Below are 20993 nucleotides of genomic sequence, written 5' to 3' on the forward strand. Positions count from 1 at the left end.
TTTTCATCTTATATATATATAATCCAAAACGTTGAAGTATTTGTGAAAACTTTCACGTATCTTTTGCTGAAAATAAAAAGTAGGATAATGAATGGAGCGTTGTGTGAGGTGATATGGTTGAATATGTTTTAAGTATTAAGGCGTAATGTTTGACTTCGAATAGTCCAGTGGAACCCTTATTATAACTGTACATGAATAAATATTAAGCATATTAATAATATGATACGGCGAATGAAATAAGATTTATTCCTTTCGTTTATTGAATAGCAATTGCTCTGTACAAATTGCAGATCATAATCGTATGGAAGTGATACTTGCTGTTGTGATCACCTAGTTCAAAACCAAACCGATAGAGGGCAGTGAAAACAGTTTTCAACATAGGCTGATTTTATGTAAGAAACAGTTCGTTACAATGACGACAGAGGGGAGTAAAAAGGAAAGGTTCCTAGTTTGGACTCATCAACGCATTGAAATTCTAAGAGTTGAAAAAATCTGCCATCTATGATTTTCAGACCAATCTATATTATAAAATTGAAAGTAGCTAAGGTTGTAACTCTTAATTCTTGAACCACATAGCCGATCTCGATCAAATTTTCAACATTCATGAGGTTCGGACCTGGGAGTGATTTTCATTTCATTTTGACGGTAGAACTTAGGGAAGGGGAATTATAAAAAGTAAATAAAACTTAATAACTCTTAAATCAAACGACCAATCTCGATCAAATTTTCCACATAGATGAAGTTCGTGGCTGGGATTTTTTTTTTTTTTTTTTAATTTCACTTTGACGGAGCAACGTAGGGGAGGGGGAAATATACAAAAACCAATATATATAAAAATAAAAGGGACTATGTTCGTGAGTTAATAACTCTTGAACCTCCTGATCCATCTCAATCAAATTTTCGACATAGATGAGGTTCGAACCTGGGAAATTTATCATGTCATTTTGACGGTAGATCTTACAAGGAGAAGGCAGACTTTGGTAAGTGAAATTCGGGGCCATTTTTTGCGAGTTGGTAGTGCAAATTTAAAGAATTAATATTGCAAACTAGGAGAGCGCAATGGCCAAAAATAACGAAGAAAAACCGTTTTAAAATTTTCTACCCTTTGCATATATTGTACGACGCACACATTTACCAAGTGTCGGCGTGGCAAAATGAGGAAAATATTTGACTCATGAATAAAGGGTTCCGGGTTCGATTCCTGTTAGAGTCGTACATTTTTTTTTTCAATAAAGTAGCCATTTGTAACTATAAGTAAAAATTCACTATATGTTTATAATGAATAAAACAATAGAAATTTTCAAATCACTTGTAAAATCTCTCAATCTTCCATGTCAACTACGGTAGGAACAAAATTTAATCTATTCCGTAAATATTATTGTTACCGCAGTCGTTGTGTAAAAAAATGTTCTTGACGCTTCCTGTCTACATCTGTAGACAGTGTGCGAATTACAAGGGGAATGAGGAGGAAATCTCCTTTGGTTATAGCAACATCCAGTATTAGCAAAGGGGATTCCCCCTCAACTCCTTTGTAATTCGCAAACTGTCAACAGATGTAGGCACGAAGCGTCAAGAACATACACAACGACTATCGTAACCAGTGGCGTATTTAAGGGGGGCGCTTTCGGGCTTAAGCCCCCCGAAATGTTATTTACTATATTAAAGTAAATGAAATATCTTGGAGAATTTTCACATTTCTAAGACAAGATGGTAAAGTCCCCCCGAAAACCATAATTTAATCATGATATCAGTATATGTATGAAAAAAAAATTGTTTGCCAGTTAACATGGAACATTAAAAGATTTTACAAGTGATTTGAAAATTTATGTTGTTTTATTCATTATAAACATACAGTGAATGAATATTTTACTTATAGATACAAATGCCTACTTTATTGGTTGAAACAAAAAAATGTATGACGAACAGGAATCGAACCTGGAACACTTTACACATAAGTTACAAATTTTACTCACTCTGCCACACCGTCACTTGGTAAATTCGCGCGTCGTACAATATATGTGGCGAGTAGAAAACTTTAAGACGGGTTTTCTCCGTTATTTTTGGCCATTGCGCTCTCCCAGTTTGTAATATTAACTCTTTAAATGTGCACTACCACCTTGCAAAAAAATGGCCCTGAAGTTCACTTACCAAACTCTGCCTTCTCCTTGTTAGAGGAGGGAAAATATATGAAAATGAATAAAACTTAAAAACTTTTGAACAGTGGCGAAGCGTAATCCCACAAGTAGGGTAGGCCTGATAAACGAATAACACAAATAACATTTAATGTATCATAAAATGTTAAAAATTATAGTCAGAATTCTATTTTCCTTATTGAGTTAAACAAAAGAAAGTACCAAATCTGTTTATTTTGAAGAACTTTCTTAGCTGTATTTTAAACACTGTTTAGAGTTAAATTTATATGCATGTGTATATTTTAGTTTTTTTGTTGTTTAATTTAACAAGAAAGAATGAATATTTATACAAGCAAAAGTAGACGGAAAGCAGTATATTATTATTATTATTATTATTAAACAAATATTTACATGGAGGAAAGCACGCAATGTGTATTAATGGAATATTCCCATTTAGCTCCACTACAAGTATTTTGAAGTGCAGTTCATATTTTCTTCTATTTGAGATTTGCAGGGGGGATGAAGGAAATTTCCTCTTCAGTTGCTGTTTTCAATTTCATTTTCTGCATATTTGAAAATGTAGGGAGAGAAAAAGCAAGCACATTCTTACAGTTAAGCTGTCAAATTTCTTGGATAAGCGTTTGTTACTTGCATCTCTCACTTTAATAAAGTAAGTACAATACTGCGTTTTAATTAATGCATCACGTGGTAACGACTCCACTAGAAATGTTAATGCTCAGAAGGAACTTCATTTGAATCAAATATTTAATATTGTATTCTGTTCAGTGACATGTTTAAGGGGATGGCTTCTGCGTTTAAGCACTCACCAAAATTTTATCGCAACTTTTTATTGTTTTAGATATATATTTCAGAATTTTCAAATTTCCAAGAATAAAGTTAGCAAATCCTCTCCCGAAACAAGCAAACTCCCCGGAAGCAAAATCGTAAATATCCCACTAATTCTATGAAATAGAAAACTCAACTAAAATTACACAGATATATTATTATTTTATCCTGTTCGGGAGCGTTTGGTAAATTTATATATACGTTTAATGTACCGGTATCAGACTTATATTCTGTAAGTTATTATGGACCAGGCCCCATGTAGGAAAAAATATCTACTCTGAATAACTCCAGAGAGTATATACTTAAATTAAATAAGTTACCACTAATAGAAATACATAATTCTACACAGAAACTTCTTAGTTAAGGAAATCATTTTATAACTTATATTAGCATTGAAAGATGTCTTCAACGCTGAAAATAAACTTCCAGAGGCGAGCTTTCGTACCTTACCAAGAACGCGTGCAATCCCCAGCGGTAATAGCTTCGCTCCCTGAGCAGCATAGCCCGTGAGCCTGTCTAGCGAGTTGGTGAGGCTCAGACAGAAGGGTCTCCAAGTGTTTCCAACCCACTATTTTGTTACTGAAAAAAAAACGAAATGTTGAAGTATTGACTTTATTTTATAAGAAACCAAAGATAAAGAAAATATAGGTAGACCCGGCCTTAGAGTCTCATTGCTTCGCCATTGCTCTTGAACCACTCGATCGATCTCGATCAAACTTTCAGCATAGATAAGGTTCGGACCTGGAATGTTTTCGTCATTTCACTTTTACGGTGCAACGCAGGGGCAGGAAGGGGAATATATATATATATATATATATATATATATATATATATATATATATATATATATATATATATATATATATATATATATATATATATATATATATATAAAATAAATGAAAGTGACTGTCTTTCTGACTTCATCACTCGTAAACCACGCGACTGATCTTAATCAAATTTTCAGCATGGATGAGGTTCGGACCTGGGTGGGAAGGGAGAGTATATATATATATATATATATATATATATATGGGCAGCGATTAGGGGGACAGTTTTCCCCCCACTTTTTTGGAGTAACCCATTAGTGTATATAGTTTCATTTAGAAAAGTGTATGAATCCGTATTGGTTGTCTTCCCGTGGACTTAAGAAAGCTACAGGAATTGCGTTTTAATTGCCACGGAAAATAACCCAAAGAATAACCTATTGGAGCACAACAATTGCAGCATCTTTCATTTCTTCTTACAAGAGCTCGATATGTTAGTCAGCCAGTTTGAAACTAATTGAGAGAACATTTCGCAAAAAAAAAAAAAAAAAAAAAAAATCTTTCCCAAGTTATTCTTTAATTGCACAAAAATTCAGTCTTTTCTTCTTCAAATTCTCTTCTTCTTTCTAATAGTAAGGAAAAGTGATTAAAAAGAGAGTAATAAGAAAAAAAAACTTCTACGTTTTCTATTGTTTTGCAGTGTATTATACGAGTGAAGTGGTGTATTTAGGTGCGTACGAGTATACAATTAAATTTAGTGAATTCAGGTTTTAGAATTATTTTGTATAACTGGAGTGTGGAGTGATTCTAAATATTGCGTTTTGATGTGTTCCAAGAAAGTGAAAACTGCAATTAATGGCAAGGAACATGTTTCGGAAAGCTGCAAAAGCAAATATTGCTTTAAATGTCGTAGCATATGCTTGTAGTATTTACTGTCTTTCATTTTCTAAGAGTAATAACATACATTTAATAGCATATGTGGAATTAAAAACATAAGTTGCTCTTTAATCCCCCGTTTTAATATAACTGTTGCAAAACAAGCCTCATTATTCATTATTATGATTAATATTATCCTTTCTGTTTATTTGTTTTGCAAATTTGTTATTAAATAATCTGATCACATAATTTTCCAATCAGAATTTTAAGATGTTCATGAGCAAGGAATCAAATTTCTTCTTAAACTTTCGTTGTTAAAGAGTACAAGGGCTAGTACCTACTTGCGTTGCTCTTATCAATTTAATTAATAAAATATAAAATACGATATACGGTATTTTAACCGAAAAAGATAGTATCCTATTAGTTATACAACCTTTCGTCAAAGTGTTAGAAACAACCAGGGAAACTAAGATTGATATAAAAATATTCAGATCATGTTTTGCCCCACCCCCACTTTTAACGTCCAATCGCCGTCACTGTATAGCTTGGGGTCCCGGGTTCGATCCCAGCCCCCGACAAGTGAACTTTGTGGTGAACAAACACTGTGTGCGTGGGTTTTCCCGGGGTTCTCCCGTTTCTTCCCACTTTCTTCATTCCGCCATTTCATTCATTACTCATCATCACCGTCTCCTTTAGCCTAACCGGCATAATCGTGGGACGTAAAACTCAAAGATTTCATTTCATTTCATTTTTCCGCCCTTGTGTGTATATATAATATATATAACTCTTAAACCACCCGACCGATCTCAAGCAAATAATCAGTATAGATGAGGTTCGGGCCTGGATTTTTTTCTTTTTAATTTTGACTGTACAACCTAGGGATGGGGGAGATTTTTATATATAAAAATAAATAAAACAACTGTTGAACCACTCAACTGATCTCGATCAAATTTTCAACATAGATGACGTTCTAACCAGAGATGTTTTTGTCATATTACTTTGGGGTGTAACTTAAGTGTGGGGAGGGACATTTAAAAATGATCGAAAATGCCTAATATTACTGTCGAATCTCTAGTTTTTGGGGTCGCTGAGATGAACAATGACACTTCCGATGCCGTGCCCCGCAACATGGGAAGGGGAGGAAGAATATATAAAAATAATCGAAAATGACCGGTATCAAAAAGCGCTTTAGTAATAGTAAAAAGTGACTGACTAACGGAACATATTTTTATTTAATTTAACCCAGCGAAGCGGGTAATTGATGCTAGTCATTTATGTGGCAAACTATTTTTCTTTTTTCTTTCAAATGAACATGGATTTGAATTACGTGGTTTCATGTTTTCTCCTCTTCAAGTATACCTATATTTTAATGTTCCTTCCTTTGTCAAAATGATGATTTATCATTTAGTATTAAACTGTAACATTACCTTAATTTGATTTCATTTATAAATATTAAAAATATGTAACACAGTTTAATTTTCGTAATGTAAGAGATGCTTAAATAGTTCGGAAGAAGTTAATAAAAATCAAACCGTTAAAATTCTCTTTAATTAAAAAAAAAAGGAAAAATCAGTGGACTAAAAAACAAAGATGGCGGAGTTTTCCAATATTTGTAAGAATTTCCTTCTGTTGATGCGTCCAAGCTATGGTTCTCCGCTAATTTCTTCGTTTTGACGTAAGAATTTTCCCCTTTAATATCATGCAATGAATATAATCTTTCCCTGCATCTTCATTTTGTTCTTCTGTCACTCTAATAAGAAAATTTCTCATCAAATAATGTATCGCTAGTGTACTCGAAAATTTCACCAAGGGATAGTTCAAGCTCCTAAATTCATAACATTTTAGGATTTTTGTATATATATATACTGTAATATGTAAATGTTAATTTTTAAAAATACTTTGTTGAAGGGGAGCGGCGTTAAATCCAGATCACCTTTTATGTACACCACTGTGATACGTTAACCAGTTTCTTTTCCTTTTATAAAAAATACTTCCAGTCTGCATTCCGCACGAAGCATGTGGTGGGTTTCTTGTAACTCTTTGATTTAACATCCACAAACTACGCCTTTCTTCTACCTGCATCCATTCCTGTCATTGCTTTTTTTCCTGCTCTCATTTTATATCTTTGTTAATAATGCTTACCTAGGAATTTAAACTAGAAATATGGTCTATTTTCTCCCCTCTTTTTTTACGTTTGATACAGTTCCCTTTGTTCAAATCAGTCATCGATTTCCATAACATAGAGTAAACGGTGGCTCAGTGGCGGTAGAATACATCCGGTGGGAATAGATCGCAGTTCAGGACTCAACCCGTGAGACTTGGTGGTGGTGATCAATATGGGAACCTTGGGTTTTCTCCGAGTTCTCATGTCTCCTCCCACCTTTTCATTCCAGCAGTTTTCATAATGATTCACTTCTAGTTAGTTTTTTTTTTTTTCATTTAGCCTAAGGACATATTTGAGGAATGTGAAACTAAATATTTCACTTTCAATTGATTTTCGCTCATATTTTTCGCTGCTTTCCTTTCCTCAAGTTTTCTAACAGTTTGGTAATTTCTGAACCAGATATGAGAACCACCTAATCAAGAAGGCGAATATGCTTACTCGATTTACCACGTACCGAAATATAGTTTTCCGTACGTAAATCATCTTAACTACTCCCCAAAATACATACTAAATAATGTAGGAAGAAGTCAGCATTCCTGTTGAACTCTCGTTTCTGTTACATATTCCGTTACCGTTTTGTTCTGATCAGTTCTTTCCTTTGGATCACGTATAAGATTTTTATGCGGCATCATCTTTAGATTTTTAGGTGTTACTACTCGGTTAAAAGTTCTTTCTACATCAATGAACACTACATATGCTCCTTTTCCTTGTTCAGTAGATCTTTTCCCAATTACCCTCCAAACTACCTCAAAAAATAAGGAACTAATTGATTTTTGAAGGAGCAAGTGCTGCCCGGATTCCATATAATGAGTATTCCGCTAAGACGTCCGCTGTTCTCTTTCCACCTCGGTTAACACACATTTGTGAACATAAGTTATAAAGCGGCAACATTGTAATGATGTCCCTTCCATTTGTAACTGTCGCCGCGACGTTAATAATCAGTGGCGTATTTAGGGGGGTGGCTTCCGGGCTTAAAAATCTTACTTAGTATAGTAAAGTAAATGAAATATCTTGCAGAATTTTCACATTTCCAGGCAAAGCTTCCCCGAAAGTTAGCAAATCCCCTCCCGAAACAAAATCGTAAATACGCCACTGTTAATAATTGATCCCTCAACACAAATTTCCACATGGTTTTGAACTCTCAGTTCGTTTCTAATTTTTCTTCATGTATAATTATTCTGTACTTTTCTCATCGTTTCGTGTTCGTTATCTTTTCGAAGAAATCATCATAGTCTGTAGAAAGTAATAATCTGGCCATTATTCGGTTTCATACATTTCATGACGTATATGAGACGGTTATGGGGGGGACGGCGCTTACCTTACCCCTGATGGGTGAAATCCCCAGCCAAGTAAGTTTGTGTTAGATGGGATACCGGACACCGAAATGGGACATCGTGTCCGTTTTCTCCCAGATCCCATTCCACCAATTCTTTCATCATCATCATTCACTTGCCTTAATCATCCGTCTCCTTTAGCCTAACGGACACAATCGTAGAACATTAAACTGAAAGATTTCATTTCATTTTCACAAAAGTTATTTCTCCTCTTCTTTTAAACTTTTGATGAACGCAATAGATATATTATCTACTTCGTGCGCTGAAGTACTTGTTCGAATTCGTGTTTTTAGTAAAGACTTAGCTATCTTCACTTGTTTTACGTGTCAATATCTATGTTGCTCAGTCTGTTCGTACTGTCATACAATTCCTTGAAACAGTATATTCTTTCCGTGTACCTAGCATTTTATTCTCACTATCTTTTCATTCACACTCTTATTGTCGTATTCGTTCTTCCTTTCGTCTGACGTTTTCAATTTTTTCTGTGTACGTTCATATTTCCCTACCATTCCTAACTCTTACAATACGTATATCAGGTTTTCTTCCTCGGTCCTTTTCTGTTCCCATGCTCTCCTCCACTCCCATTTTCTTCAACATTGTTTCAGTAAGACACTGCCTACGTCAGTCACGTAGGTAATTAAAGTCTAGTTTGTTTGTTTAAGTTTAATAAAAGTCAGCAGCCTGTCAAACTTAAGAATATGTTACGTTTATTTTTGTACGAATATTATTATGTTTGGAAATGTTATACAGGGTCTTCCAAAAGTCCTGCAAAAAGCTGTAACTTTGTAACCATTTATTGTATTTGTACAAAACTTTTAGTGGACTTGTAAGAAAGTCTGAAATTTTGTTTCCAAGCATTTTTTTTTAACGCCAAACCTCCAGCTGAGCACCATTTACGTCCAAACATTGCTGAAGTCTTTGCAGGAATCCAAGAATGGCATTTCGACATTCACTGAAACGGCACACCACACATTTAACTTTGGAGAATCACGAACATGTGTCTCAAATTCGTGTGGATTCTCAATTCCCCAGATTCTACAATTGTGTCGGTTTACCTACCAGACACATGAAACGTGGATTCATTTGAGAACAGTAACTTTGAAAGAAGCCCTGGATCACTGTTCAACCGTGCAAGCATCATTTCACAAAACTCACTTCTTATGCCACAATCTTCTTCCGTCAATTCCTGTACAAGTTTCTACTTGTAAGGCTCTTTATTTTCTTACGAACGATATTGTGGAGCGTTGTCATTGGCACTCGCAGCTCCAAGGATCTGCGTTTCAGCGATTTCTTTGGACTTCGCAACACGCTTTCCTGCACGGACTGAATCACATCAACACTATTGGTTGTTGGCCTTCCGCTACGAGGCAAGTCCAAGACACTTCCGGTAGCTAGGAACTTATCGTACCATCTCTTGATACTTGAACCTGCAGGTGGTTGTTTCTGATATTTTTGTCGGAATTTTCTTCTCACCAAAACACTAGATTTTAACTCACAAAACCACGCCACACACTGCGCTTTCTCTTGAGTAGACGCCATCTTTGTCACGTGATTTGCGGTTATGACATCAACGTTTACATCCGCTCATTGTTTCCAACAAAAAATTTAACATTTCCACTAAACATTACAAACAAAATACGAAATTGTAAGTAGTACTTTCAAAGTTACAGCTTTTTACTTTTTTGCAGGACTTTTGGAAGACTCTGTATTTTTACTGTGTTTCAGTTGAATATAGTTGGTTACTTGTAAAGTATAAAAATATTCAGTAGTAGCCCATTCCCGCTAGCGAAAAGGATAGAAATGGGAATATGTACAATGCTAATTGAGCTTATGGTGCAATTCCAGGCACCGTAATAAGGATGGCTAAGGGAACGTTACTACTGATAGGACTTTGAAGAATAATGAAATATAATGTGTTTATGTTTATTTCAGTTTAACGCCACGTGAATTCAATTCCTATGGGTCTCGTCGTGGTAATGATGCAGTGATGGCTAGAGGCACATTTGCTAACATTAGATTACTAAATAAATTTATTGGAAAGGCTGCTCCTAAGTCAATTCACATACCGTCAGGAGAAACTGTAAGTATCATTATATTCATTGTGTGAATTAAGGAAAGTTTAAGTTTTAATAATGTATAGTTTTGCTACATCATTTTTTTCAGTATATATATATATAAATGTTCGATTAATTATATATGTAATTTACGTGTTACAGTGGGGATAAATACAGTCACAAGAGGATCATCCAGAATATTGTTCTTGAAATGTAATATAAATCTGCTTTTGTGTAATACCGGAAATTGGCTCTGAGGTGTTAGTTTGAAGTTTATCGGTGTAATTACTGGAATACACTTCACCTGGCACAGAACTTCAAATTTAAAAATTAATTAGTTCTAATAATAAGAAATCAGCAAATAGACGACAAAAAAATAAATAAATAAAATAAATAAATAAATAAATAAAACACCTTTTTTTCCTGTAAACACATCCAAAATTATGTTTATTAATGGCTTACTTTATAAACTGTAACGCCATTCCCCTTAAGAGTAGCCCTGTGCATTGTAAAAATGAAATCTTGCAGTTTAACGCCCCACGATTTAAGCCCTTGAGGCTAAGGGAGACAATGATTAAAGTCAATGATGATGGTAAAATTGGTGGAATGAGAAAGGGAGGAAACGGGAGTACCCCGAGAAAACCCTCGGACACGATGTTGTCCCCACAAGCTTACTTGGCCGGGGATTGAACCAGGGACCCCACACACCAGAGGTAAACACTTCTTTACCATTGAGCCATTCTGCCCCCTCCCCCCCCCCCAGACACACTTGTTAGTAGTTGTATACATTGTAGTTGTTAATTTCAGAAACGAAATTTTTTTTCTCTTATTGATTCAAGATTATTGCTAGTGAGAATAGTAGTAGTCCTGCGTGCAGTTGCTATACATTACACATAGGTTTCTGGACACCTAACAGGGTTTCCACAAATTGATATGGATTTTCAGTGCAGTACTAAAAGTTATATTCAAAACTCATATCAAGTTTTAATATTCACTTGCTTGAGGAATATGACAGTATTGTTTGTTAAGAAAACACTTCTCGATTTTTCGGGAGATCACTAACACTTTACGTCGAATTTCAACAGTGTCTAAAATCCAAACCTGCTAGATTCAGTGCCTGGCTGCATGGTTTCTTCGAAAGATTGGTGATAATAATATTCTTGGAATATAGTTAGAAACACTAGTTGACAGTTTTAAAAGCGTATGAATTGCATGTTTCTTACGAGGAATGCTCGTTCACTCGTCAGTGAAGGATCTCCTTCTCTGACACTGGGGAAACATTCTCATATACAGCCGCAATTAGCACCATGATCTCTTGGAGTGTTGGTCCTTCAAGAATAAACAAAACACGTCACTCAAGAATACCATGATAACAACAAATAAATAAATAAGCAGATTAATATGTTACTTCCACTTTTGTTTTCAATACTTCTTGTTAATGGTGTACGCAGAATTGCATCAAGGAGGAGCGCAAACATTAAATTTAATATCCTTTCACGACAAGCGTAATTTTCGTGTATGTATAATGTAGTGTATATAATGTAGTAAATGTGTATATAATGTAGTAAATTTTTTCAAAATATCTTGATCAAGGAAGGAAGACGGTGATATTAAAAACCCGAAACCTCTCCCTTGTTTACGCCACTGTGTTATTATGTTTGGGCCATCCAATATGTAATACGACTATGTATCTTATGTTTAACATAGACTATGATAATTTTAAGTTAATTACAGAAGGAATTATTGAAAGGTTCTGTTACACACTTAATATTTTATATATATTTAATGATAAGTATTTTAAAATTAATAATTTATGTTTAAGTTAATCTCCATCAGTCACAATTTTCTTTCTCACAAACATTTAAAATCAAAGAATTCTTGTAAAGGAATGCTTCAAAGAAATGTAGAGAAATGATACTGTGCTGTATTATTTACTAAAACGGAAGTAAACTAACGATACCGGTATTTAATTTTCCAGATGGATGTATTCGATGTTGCAGAAAGATACCAACAAGAGAAGACGCCAGTTATTATACTAGCTGGAAAAGAGTATGGTTCCGGTTCATCCAGAGACTGGGCTGCTAAAGGACCTTATTTATTGGTTAGTTTTTCATTAGACTTCAGCTTGGAACTGTTTACATAGTATAATAAACATCACAGGGACTATTTTTGAACAGGGCCATCATTTGGGGAGGGCAGGAGGGAGCAATTTCCCCCTCTCCCTAAGTTTGAAAAACATTTCTTTTTTAATAACTTGTATACTAATACATTAAGAAACATGAAACTCTAATGTAGATGAACATTCTTGCCCCCTCCTGGGAAAATGTGAAATGACGCTGATTTTGCATTGAAAATAATGAGAGAGGATATCTACAAATTGTCTTATGCACGTTTAATTTAAACTTATTTACCATCATATTCTTCAGTTCTGCTGAAAATAAGGAAGATAGAACTTACACAAATTTGCAAGATAAAAGTTCAAATGAAAATTTCAGCAAAATGATATTTTCTTTCACATTTGGTTTAAAGAGAAAAGAAAATTTGATTTGATCTGATTTTAGAGTAGCGTCACTGTCAGCAACAGGGATATATGGGACCTAAAACTACAGCTTAACGTGTAATCCGAACCACATGACCTCCCGCCGGGAATCAAACCCGGGTCTCCCACACTAAAGATACGTACGCTAACAGTTATGGGTGTCATCTAGTAACCTCCCTAATCAAGAATTTGATTTTAAACTATTGTTCTTGTATAAACTATACACTTCCTACAAGCATTTTTGGTTGGTAGCTGGTTTGGATGATCCAACTAATTTTTAAGGAGTTAGGTTTACCAAAACTCCGTTACATATTTCCTCTGTCTGTCTAGGGGAAAAAAATAGTAATAAGCTCAATAACTGCGGTGGATCACAATCAATTTTGGTCAGGATATAGGTCAAAAGTAACGAATCGATCTCGTTGTTGGAGGTGATAGTCCAACCGGAAGTGGTAGAAACTAACCATTTCTAGTTTTAAACGTTAATCACTATAGAGTAAAACGATAATATATAGCGAGAAGTGGCTTACTGCTATCGATTAAGCGTCCCAAGAATATATTTCATCGTAACTTTAACTCTCTATCAAAGCGAAACTGATAGAATTCTACTACAACTTCCGGCTTCAATATTGATTTCCATAGAGTAAAAACGAAGAGAAACTTTTTTTTGATAGATATACCGTTAGGTACCGTCTTCTTTCTCAACCCTCTATTTGAACCTGAAGTGACAGAAATCAACCATTTCTGGTTTTAACGTTGATCACTATAGATTAGAAACGGTCATATTTGTAGATAGTGAGAAATTGTTTCCTGCAATCAATTAAATGCCTCAAGAGAATATTGCATCTCCATTCTAATCTCCCTACTGAAAACGGAAGTGGTAATAGATTCCTAGCACTTCTGGTTTCAATATTCACTGAGAAAATAGCACACCATACAAACCAAACTCCTTCAGGTGGTGTACACGTGATACTGTCACTTCTTAACCAGTCTCCTAAAAATGTCAGTAATGCACTTGTCCTCATGATTTCTTGTGGATACTTCGAGATTAAACGATTTAAAAAGCAAATATTGTAACTGTTATTTATGCACTTATTAAATGTAGTGATGAACCAGTATTGGGTAAAAGAAAAACTAAAATATTGGACTGGCGGGGACCCGAATCCTGATCCAGCGTGCAGAAGTTTGTTGTTTGAATTCGGGTCAGTTCATCGATTAGGTTTCTCTCTTTCACTTTAGCAATGTTTTAGACTTAATCCTAAAATAGCAACTTTCGAAGTCGGCTCACCTAACCAGTCCATTACGAGATTACTTCGTAGTTAAATTAATATTATATTCCATGTACAGAAAACGATCATGTTATTAGTACTGCATTTAAGTTTATAATGTAGAGGGTAGCCAGAAAGTCTCTTTACACCTGCACTTATGTCATCCCTGCATTTATTAATACTTAGTTATTTGATGAAAACATCCATATGTGCACCTCCTTTATCTCAGCATAACTTAGTATGCCTTCATGTCCTCCTACTTATCCACTTTAGCAGCTGCGGTGTCATAAGCGTCATAAGTCTTCAAGCACATTTGCTCGGAGAGCATCATTGTCTACGTACCGTTTTTTCCTGGCGTATGATTTGATGATACCCCACATGGCATTGTTTAAGGTCCGGTCTTCGACGTAGCCAAAAATAAGAGTCTGGTAAATTTTGGGACCCACGTCCTATCCACTGGCGAGGGAACAGTGTGTTCAGGCGTTCACGAACAACAAGTGCGAAGTAGGCTGGAACTCCATCGTGTTCGTCGACAAGATTCTGCAGCTGTGGAAGAAGCCAGTCATTCAGTATCTCCCGACAAGTAACCTGGGTCACGGAGCCTTCAAAGATGTATTGTTCAGTCATTCCTGCCCAAAGCATGACGTGCGGAGAATTGTCCTAAATTTCTTGATAAAAATATAGATTTTCCTTTGCCCATATGAAGACGTCCCCGCGAATTCCGATAGATGGTACATTCATCAAAGAAAAGAACGCATTTCCGAGCAGGAATGGAGAAGTGGGGGGGGGGTCTCCAACAAGATCCTGTATGATTCCTGCCGTCGGTTTAAGACATCATCCGTTAGTTCATTGATGGCCATTGGCCGGAATGCGTACAGGCCTAAGTTCTTTTTCATGTGGAGCTGCATTGTGTTCCTTGCAGTTGCAAGTTCTGCAGGACGCTGTTTCTAGTCGATTCGCAGAGTGAACGCATCACTAATACGCTAACTTCTGCACACGTTTCCTATCGAGTTGATGAATGACCAGAAGAAGAGGCATCCGTAACACTTCTAGGCAAAAAGCTTTCTTCTTCCACGTGATCAAAGGCTGACGACTTGGTGACTTCTTACCGAACCGTTTATGAAACCTATCAGTCACCTGCGGTATATTTTCGTTGTTGCGCTTCCGTTCATGGACCTAAACATTTGCCAATTAGCTCTTCCCCAAAGTGAAGTCACTAAAGTGCTGCCAAAATGTCTTGAGCCGTGGCAAAAATGCGAACTAAAACTCACCCTTGACACACCCACGCGTTGAGCCAATAAGGGTTCAGCTGTTGCTAAGCGAGAGAGCCTCAGCGAAAAGGAGTGGAATTCCTTCAGCCGATAGCAGCGCTCGGAACGGAAGACTAGATGTCAAGTCAATGTGGTAGATTTATAGTATCTAACATTTGTTCACCAAATACAGAAAGGCGAAACATTGAACTGGTCAACGCACGGACTTTATTCTCCTCCCTCCGTAGGCAGTCACGTGGCACTTACGGGGCAATTACGGAGCAGTTCACGTGAGGAGCACTGTTGCCAGTCAATGACCGGAATGGGAGGTTCAAATCGTAAATATTCTGTCGTCTTACATTGTTACACGCATTGTGTTCGGGTTTAAAGTGACTTTCTGGCCACTCTGTACTTTCGAGCCGTGATTAACTGCGAAAGTAATATATTAAGGCACTTCACTTTACTTCTATGAATTTCCGTGAAAAATGGCACAAAGACAATTGAGAATATCGGAAACTTAAAGTGAATCATTGGTGCATACAAAATCATATTATCATATATCACTACTTAACAGTAAGTACGCCAGAAATTTTTACTTGGGGGATGTTCAAAATAAAAAAGGGGTGCTCTCAGAATAGTGATATACATTTTTAAACGAACTCAAAGAAAACAGTATATTTTGTTACCAACTATTACAATACTACAACTACTACCAGCTCTTTGCAGTGGTAGGTTCAATAAAGGAAGTTCACACATTTGAGCATTTGTTATTAAAGTAAATAATAGAGTGAAACCTCTCGAAACGGACATCGGTGGAACACTATTATTTGTCCGTAAATGAGAGGTGTCCCTAAAAGGAAGGGTTCTCTCATACAGGGGCGAAACTTTCTTATTTTATATATAAATAAAAACCAATCCCAGAGTTTGGAGCTCTAAGTAACAGTATTACAACCCACCGCCCTTCCCCCCAGAAGCCCGTCCTGGATCCGCCCCTGCTCTCATAACACCACACCACACATATTTATGGCATGGAAGAATAAGAAAGTTTATCCTCTTATGAAGGTGTCCACTATTGAGAGATGCCCATTAAGAGAGGTTTCACTGTATTAGGAATTAACCACCACTACTTTACCCAGTAATTACATATGAATCGATTACATACGAATTATTGTAATCATTTTGCAAAATTCTGCCATTATTTCAATTTATTCATTTCCATCAAGTTTTAGTAGGTGATTTTTTTTAAAAAATATTAATTGGAAAAAAAAAATCCCTCGTCCCATGCTGAAATCACATTCGTTTAGTAGTTAATACTGTACATAGTTGCAGTTTCATTATTTTAATGTTCTAACCCTGTTGTTAACGTTAATTGTTGTAATATTATTTGATCTCTTAATCTCCGCTCCTGCCCCTTCCTAGCTACGTTATTGGCTCTGAATATCTTTCGTAAGAAAATTATTCATTGATTTAATTGTTTTCCAGAAATCCAGTTTTTCAATTTACAAATATTTTGAATCTTTCTGTTTTGTCTTTTTGTAATGTAGCCTAATTTTAATAATCCGCTCAATGAGTTTACGTGAATAAAAATATACTTTACAAAAAATTAAGCTAGTGACCAGTAGCGTAGCCAGGATGTGTGTGTTTGGAGGGAATCCAAGTGCTGTTATAGGTGCATATAGAAAAATTACAAACAAAAAATATATAAACATAAAAATATATAAAAAATTACAAACATCAAAGTACCAAGTACATTGTCGGTCGGACCTCTGGGGGGGGGGCGGCCCCTCCGGCCCCCCTTCCCTACGCCACTGCTAGTGACAAATGCGTTCCTGCATAACACTAGACTCAGTTAAAATATGAATAATTCTTTCTTCCATTGATCTCTTCATTTCTAAAAACGTTTTGACTACACCCTTCTAACTTCCGTCTTTTGATACACCACTTGCAGAGTAGCACTACCAATTGAATCTGATAAAGGCTTATTATTATTGTACGTTGTCACATTTTTCCTTATTGAGGAGGAGGTAGGTGAATGACCGCTCAAGACGTTGCCAATTTCAGTCATCTGCATCTGTCCATCAATCTCTTTTCTCGGAAACGATCGCGGAGCCCCGGAACGCCGCCCGAAACAAGGTCATGTGGTTCTCGAAGCCGTACATGAGAACGAGGTCGCTTCATATTTTGAAGTGAAATAAATAAATAAGAATATTGCCTTCTTTCCTAAACGCTAAACCTTTTTTTAACTTGATGTAATAAATAACCTATATGATACCGATTGATACAATTGGATTTGGGGCAGTATTCCTTTTCCATCCAGGGGTGTGTGTAAAGAAATTGGGGGGTGTAGATCACTCCCTGTTACTTAAAGTTGTTATATCACTACTTAAAAAAAAAAAAAAAAAAAAAAAAATAGACGGAACACCGTGTACATAGGTTTTCTCGAGGTACTGTTTTCTCTTACTTTGTTCATGCAACCATTTCATTCATTCTCATCATCATCACCCAACTTAAGTTACCGTTTAATAGGCTTTATTTCGTTCGTACAACATTCATATACGTGACTTGTATATCACTTGTTTACCTAGTTGTAATCTTGGTCAACAGGGGACAGCCAAATTCAGTACTGCAGAAGCCAAGGATGTTATAAATAGATTTTATAAGATCCTTGACAGAAGTTTTATTTCCCGAGTGACGCAAAAGTTCTTTATTTGTGGTTTCTTAGCAGCGTTGCCAACTAATCCACGTCACATTATGCTAGTTTTTGGTTAGAATTATGCTATTTGGCAGAAAATTGCTAGGCGTAATGTTTTCAAATAATAATAATAATGTAATTATACCAGTAGCATCATTTCATGTTTTGCCGTGGGTACAAGATTGTCCACCGACATAAGAGTTCAAAGTTAATATTAGTATTTTAGTATGTAATATATTAATAAGCATATTTTCGTGAAAATCAGGCGAAGTTTGCTTCCTTCCCAGATGACTCCCCTGAATTATACATATAAATACTTTTTACTCAAAAGTTCCTAGATATACTATATATATATATATATATATATATATATATATATATATATATATATATATATATATATATATATATATATATATATATATATATATATATATAAGCGGCATTAAATGGTTTATTAGAATTTAGATTTACATAACGTAACCACCATTGACTTTTTTATCATAAGATTCCCACTTAATTTTAATCTCCATGCACGTTTTTGGGGGGCACGGTGGCTCAGTGGTAGAGCGTTCACCTCTGGTGCTTGGGGTCCCGGGTTCGATCCCAGCCCCCGCCAAGTGAACTTTGTGGTGGACAAACACCGTGCTCGTGGGTTTTCTCGGGGTACTCCCGTTTCCTCCCACTTTCTTCATTCCACCATTTCACTCCTCTCTCATTATCACCGTCTCCTTTAGCCTAACCGGCATAACCATGGGACGTAAAACTTACAGATTTCAATCTCCATGCACGTTTTTATGGTTCTACGAGTATCATCAGTCATTTAAAGGTTTTTGCGGGAGCTCAAGTGGTTCGGATTCCACGTTAATCAGTAGGTCCACGTCTCATATAGCCTCGCTGCTGAACGGGACGTAAAACTCAAAATCAATCAATCAATCATTTAAAGGTTTCTTTGCATCTCTTATTGTTTCGTTTATGATTAAATGTCAATCCATAAATTGTGAAATTAAGCAGAACGAACCTTGGAAAACAAACGAAAATTCGGTATCCAAATCACAAGTACAACAACACGCACACGAACCTCTTCTAAACACTACACAGTGTGAAATTGAATTTCTGCCTCACCTATTAAATCACAATAGAGAGAGAACGAGAAAGATGGAAACAAACAACGACTTCGTTCATTCCAAGAGGGATTTTTAAAAATACTATCATGATAAAATAATATCTGATCTTGGAAGTAGTTCGTGCAGATTTACAAGAGATGACGTAACTAACTTTTTGTCCCATAGTTTCGTTGATCCGAACATGCGTTGAAAACTACTGTCATTGCGCATCTTGTTTAGTATATGTCAATTGGTTAAAGCGGAAACATCATCATTTTTTTTATTCAACTGAAAATGGCGCATTTTGTGCCTGATAGTGTTTTCGCTGGGAGTTCTTCTTCATTACTTTAACATGAAGAAAAGTGCTACCGAAAGTCATCGTATTTTGGGGGTAGTGTATGGTGACCATGCTCTAGCTGAGCGAACGTGGCAGAAGTGGTTTGCACGGTGATGATTTCGGCTTGGAAGACCAAGAGCGACCTGGACAGCTAAAAACAAATTGAAGATGAAGAATTGAGAGCATTGCTCGATCAGGATTCGTGTCAAACGCAGGACGAACTTGCAGAAGCATTAGGAGTTGAGCAAACAACAGTTTCCAAACGCCTCAAAGCCATGGGAATGATTCAAAAGATGTCACATTGGGTTACACATGAATTGAAAGAAGGAAACGTTGAAAGAAGAAAAACCGTTTGCGAATTGCTGCTTCAAAGACAGAAAAGAAAGGAATTTTTGCATCGAATTGTTACTGGTTATGAGAAGTGAATTCATTACGAGAATCCTAAACGAAAAAAAAAAAAAAAAAACCCTGGGTGAAGCCAGGAGAACCAGGTCCATCACAATGGAAACGAGATATACACTGTGCGAAGGTTATGCTGTGTATATGGTGGGATATGAAAGGTGTGGTGTACTATGAACTTCTGAAACCTAGTGAAGCTATTAATGGACAATGTTATCGACAACAATTAATACGTTTGAAGCAAGCTCTGGCCCGAAAACGACCAGAATGGAATAACAGACATAATAAACTTATTTTTCAACATGATAACGCTTGACCACATGTCGCAAAAATGGTCAAAACCTATTTGGAAAATGTCGGATGGGAAGTGTTACGCTACCCGCCGTATTCACCAGACATTGCTCCGTCTGACTACTACTTGTTCGATTCCATGAGTAACTATTTGATTGGACAGCGGTTCACTTCTTCAGAAAATATCGAAAAATGGATCTCTGATTGGATTGCTTCAAAAGATGAAGAATTCTTTCGACACGGAATCCGTAAATTGCCTGAAAGATGGGAGAAAGTAGTGGCTAGCGATGGACAATATTTTTGTTAACGTATTCATTTATTTTGTTTTTGAAATAAAGATTCAATTTTTGAATAAAAAACGCACGAATTAATTCCTAGAGCTAATAATAATAATAATAATAATAATAATAATAATAATAATAATAATAATAATAATAATAATAATAATAATAATAATAATAATAATAATAGAAAACTCGTGCATTGGGGCCCGACATGCTAAAATCATTGGCTGAATCTTACCCCAACATAAGGCTGTAAGCACACATTTTGACTTCCATGTAAATTATAACGGAAATAATAGACTACGATTCTTTTTCAAAACTAAAATTTGGAGGCACCACAGAGATGCAGGAAGTGACCGAAGACCGTTGACATGTTCCGAGTAAGGAAGGAACACTTCTTGTTGAAATTATTATTATTATTATTATTATTATTATTATTATTATTATTATTATTATCTTGTAATTGCTTTGTCATTCCTTTCTGAACTTTCTTTTAAGAGCCTTTGACGCGTATTCGTCTGGATCATTTAACTATCTATGCTCAAATTCAAGGGGGAAATAATCATGGATGTAACAATGTGCTATATTTCACGATTATGCATATATCAAGATGCTAGGTGTTAGTATGTATGAAAATATGATAAATCAAGCACCATT

The 20993-nt window shown here is 35.8% G+C and overlaps 1 protein-coding gene across 3 annotated transcripts in view; it reads left to right on the top strand.

The window, feature by feature from the left end:
- Positions 1-20993, top strand: part of LOC145668262 (cytoplasmic aconitate hydratase-like) — a 160884-nt gene that overhangs the window by 130370 nt on the left and 9521 nt on the right. For all 3 annotated transcript variants that reach the window (XM_081735961.1, XM_081735962.1, XM_081735963.1), the window contains exons 15-16: positions 10052-10199; positions 12152-12274. In XM_081735961.1, coding sequence (XP_081592087.1) covers positions 10052-10199; positions 12152-12274 — 271 coding nt within the window. The remainder of the gene's footprint in view (positions 1-10051; positions 10200-12151; positions 12275-20993) is intronic.

The sequence above is a fragment of the Thermobia domestica genome, chromosome 13 (genome assembly GCF_964235325.1).
Source record: "Thermobia domestica chromosome 13, izTheDome1.hap1.1, whole genome shotgun sequence".
NCBI lineage: Eukaryota > Metazoa > Arthropoda > Insecta > Zygentoma > Lepismatidae > Thermobia > Thermobia domestica.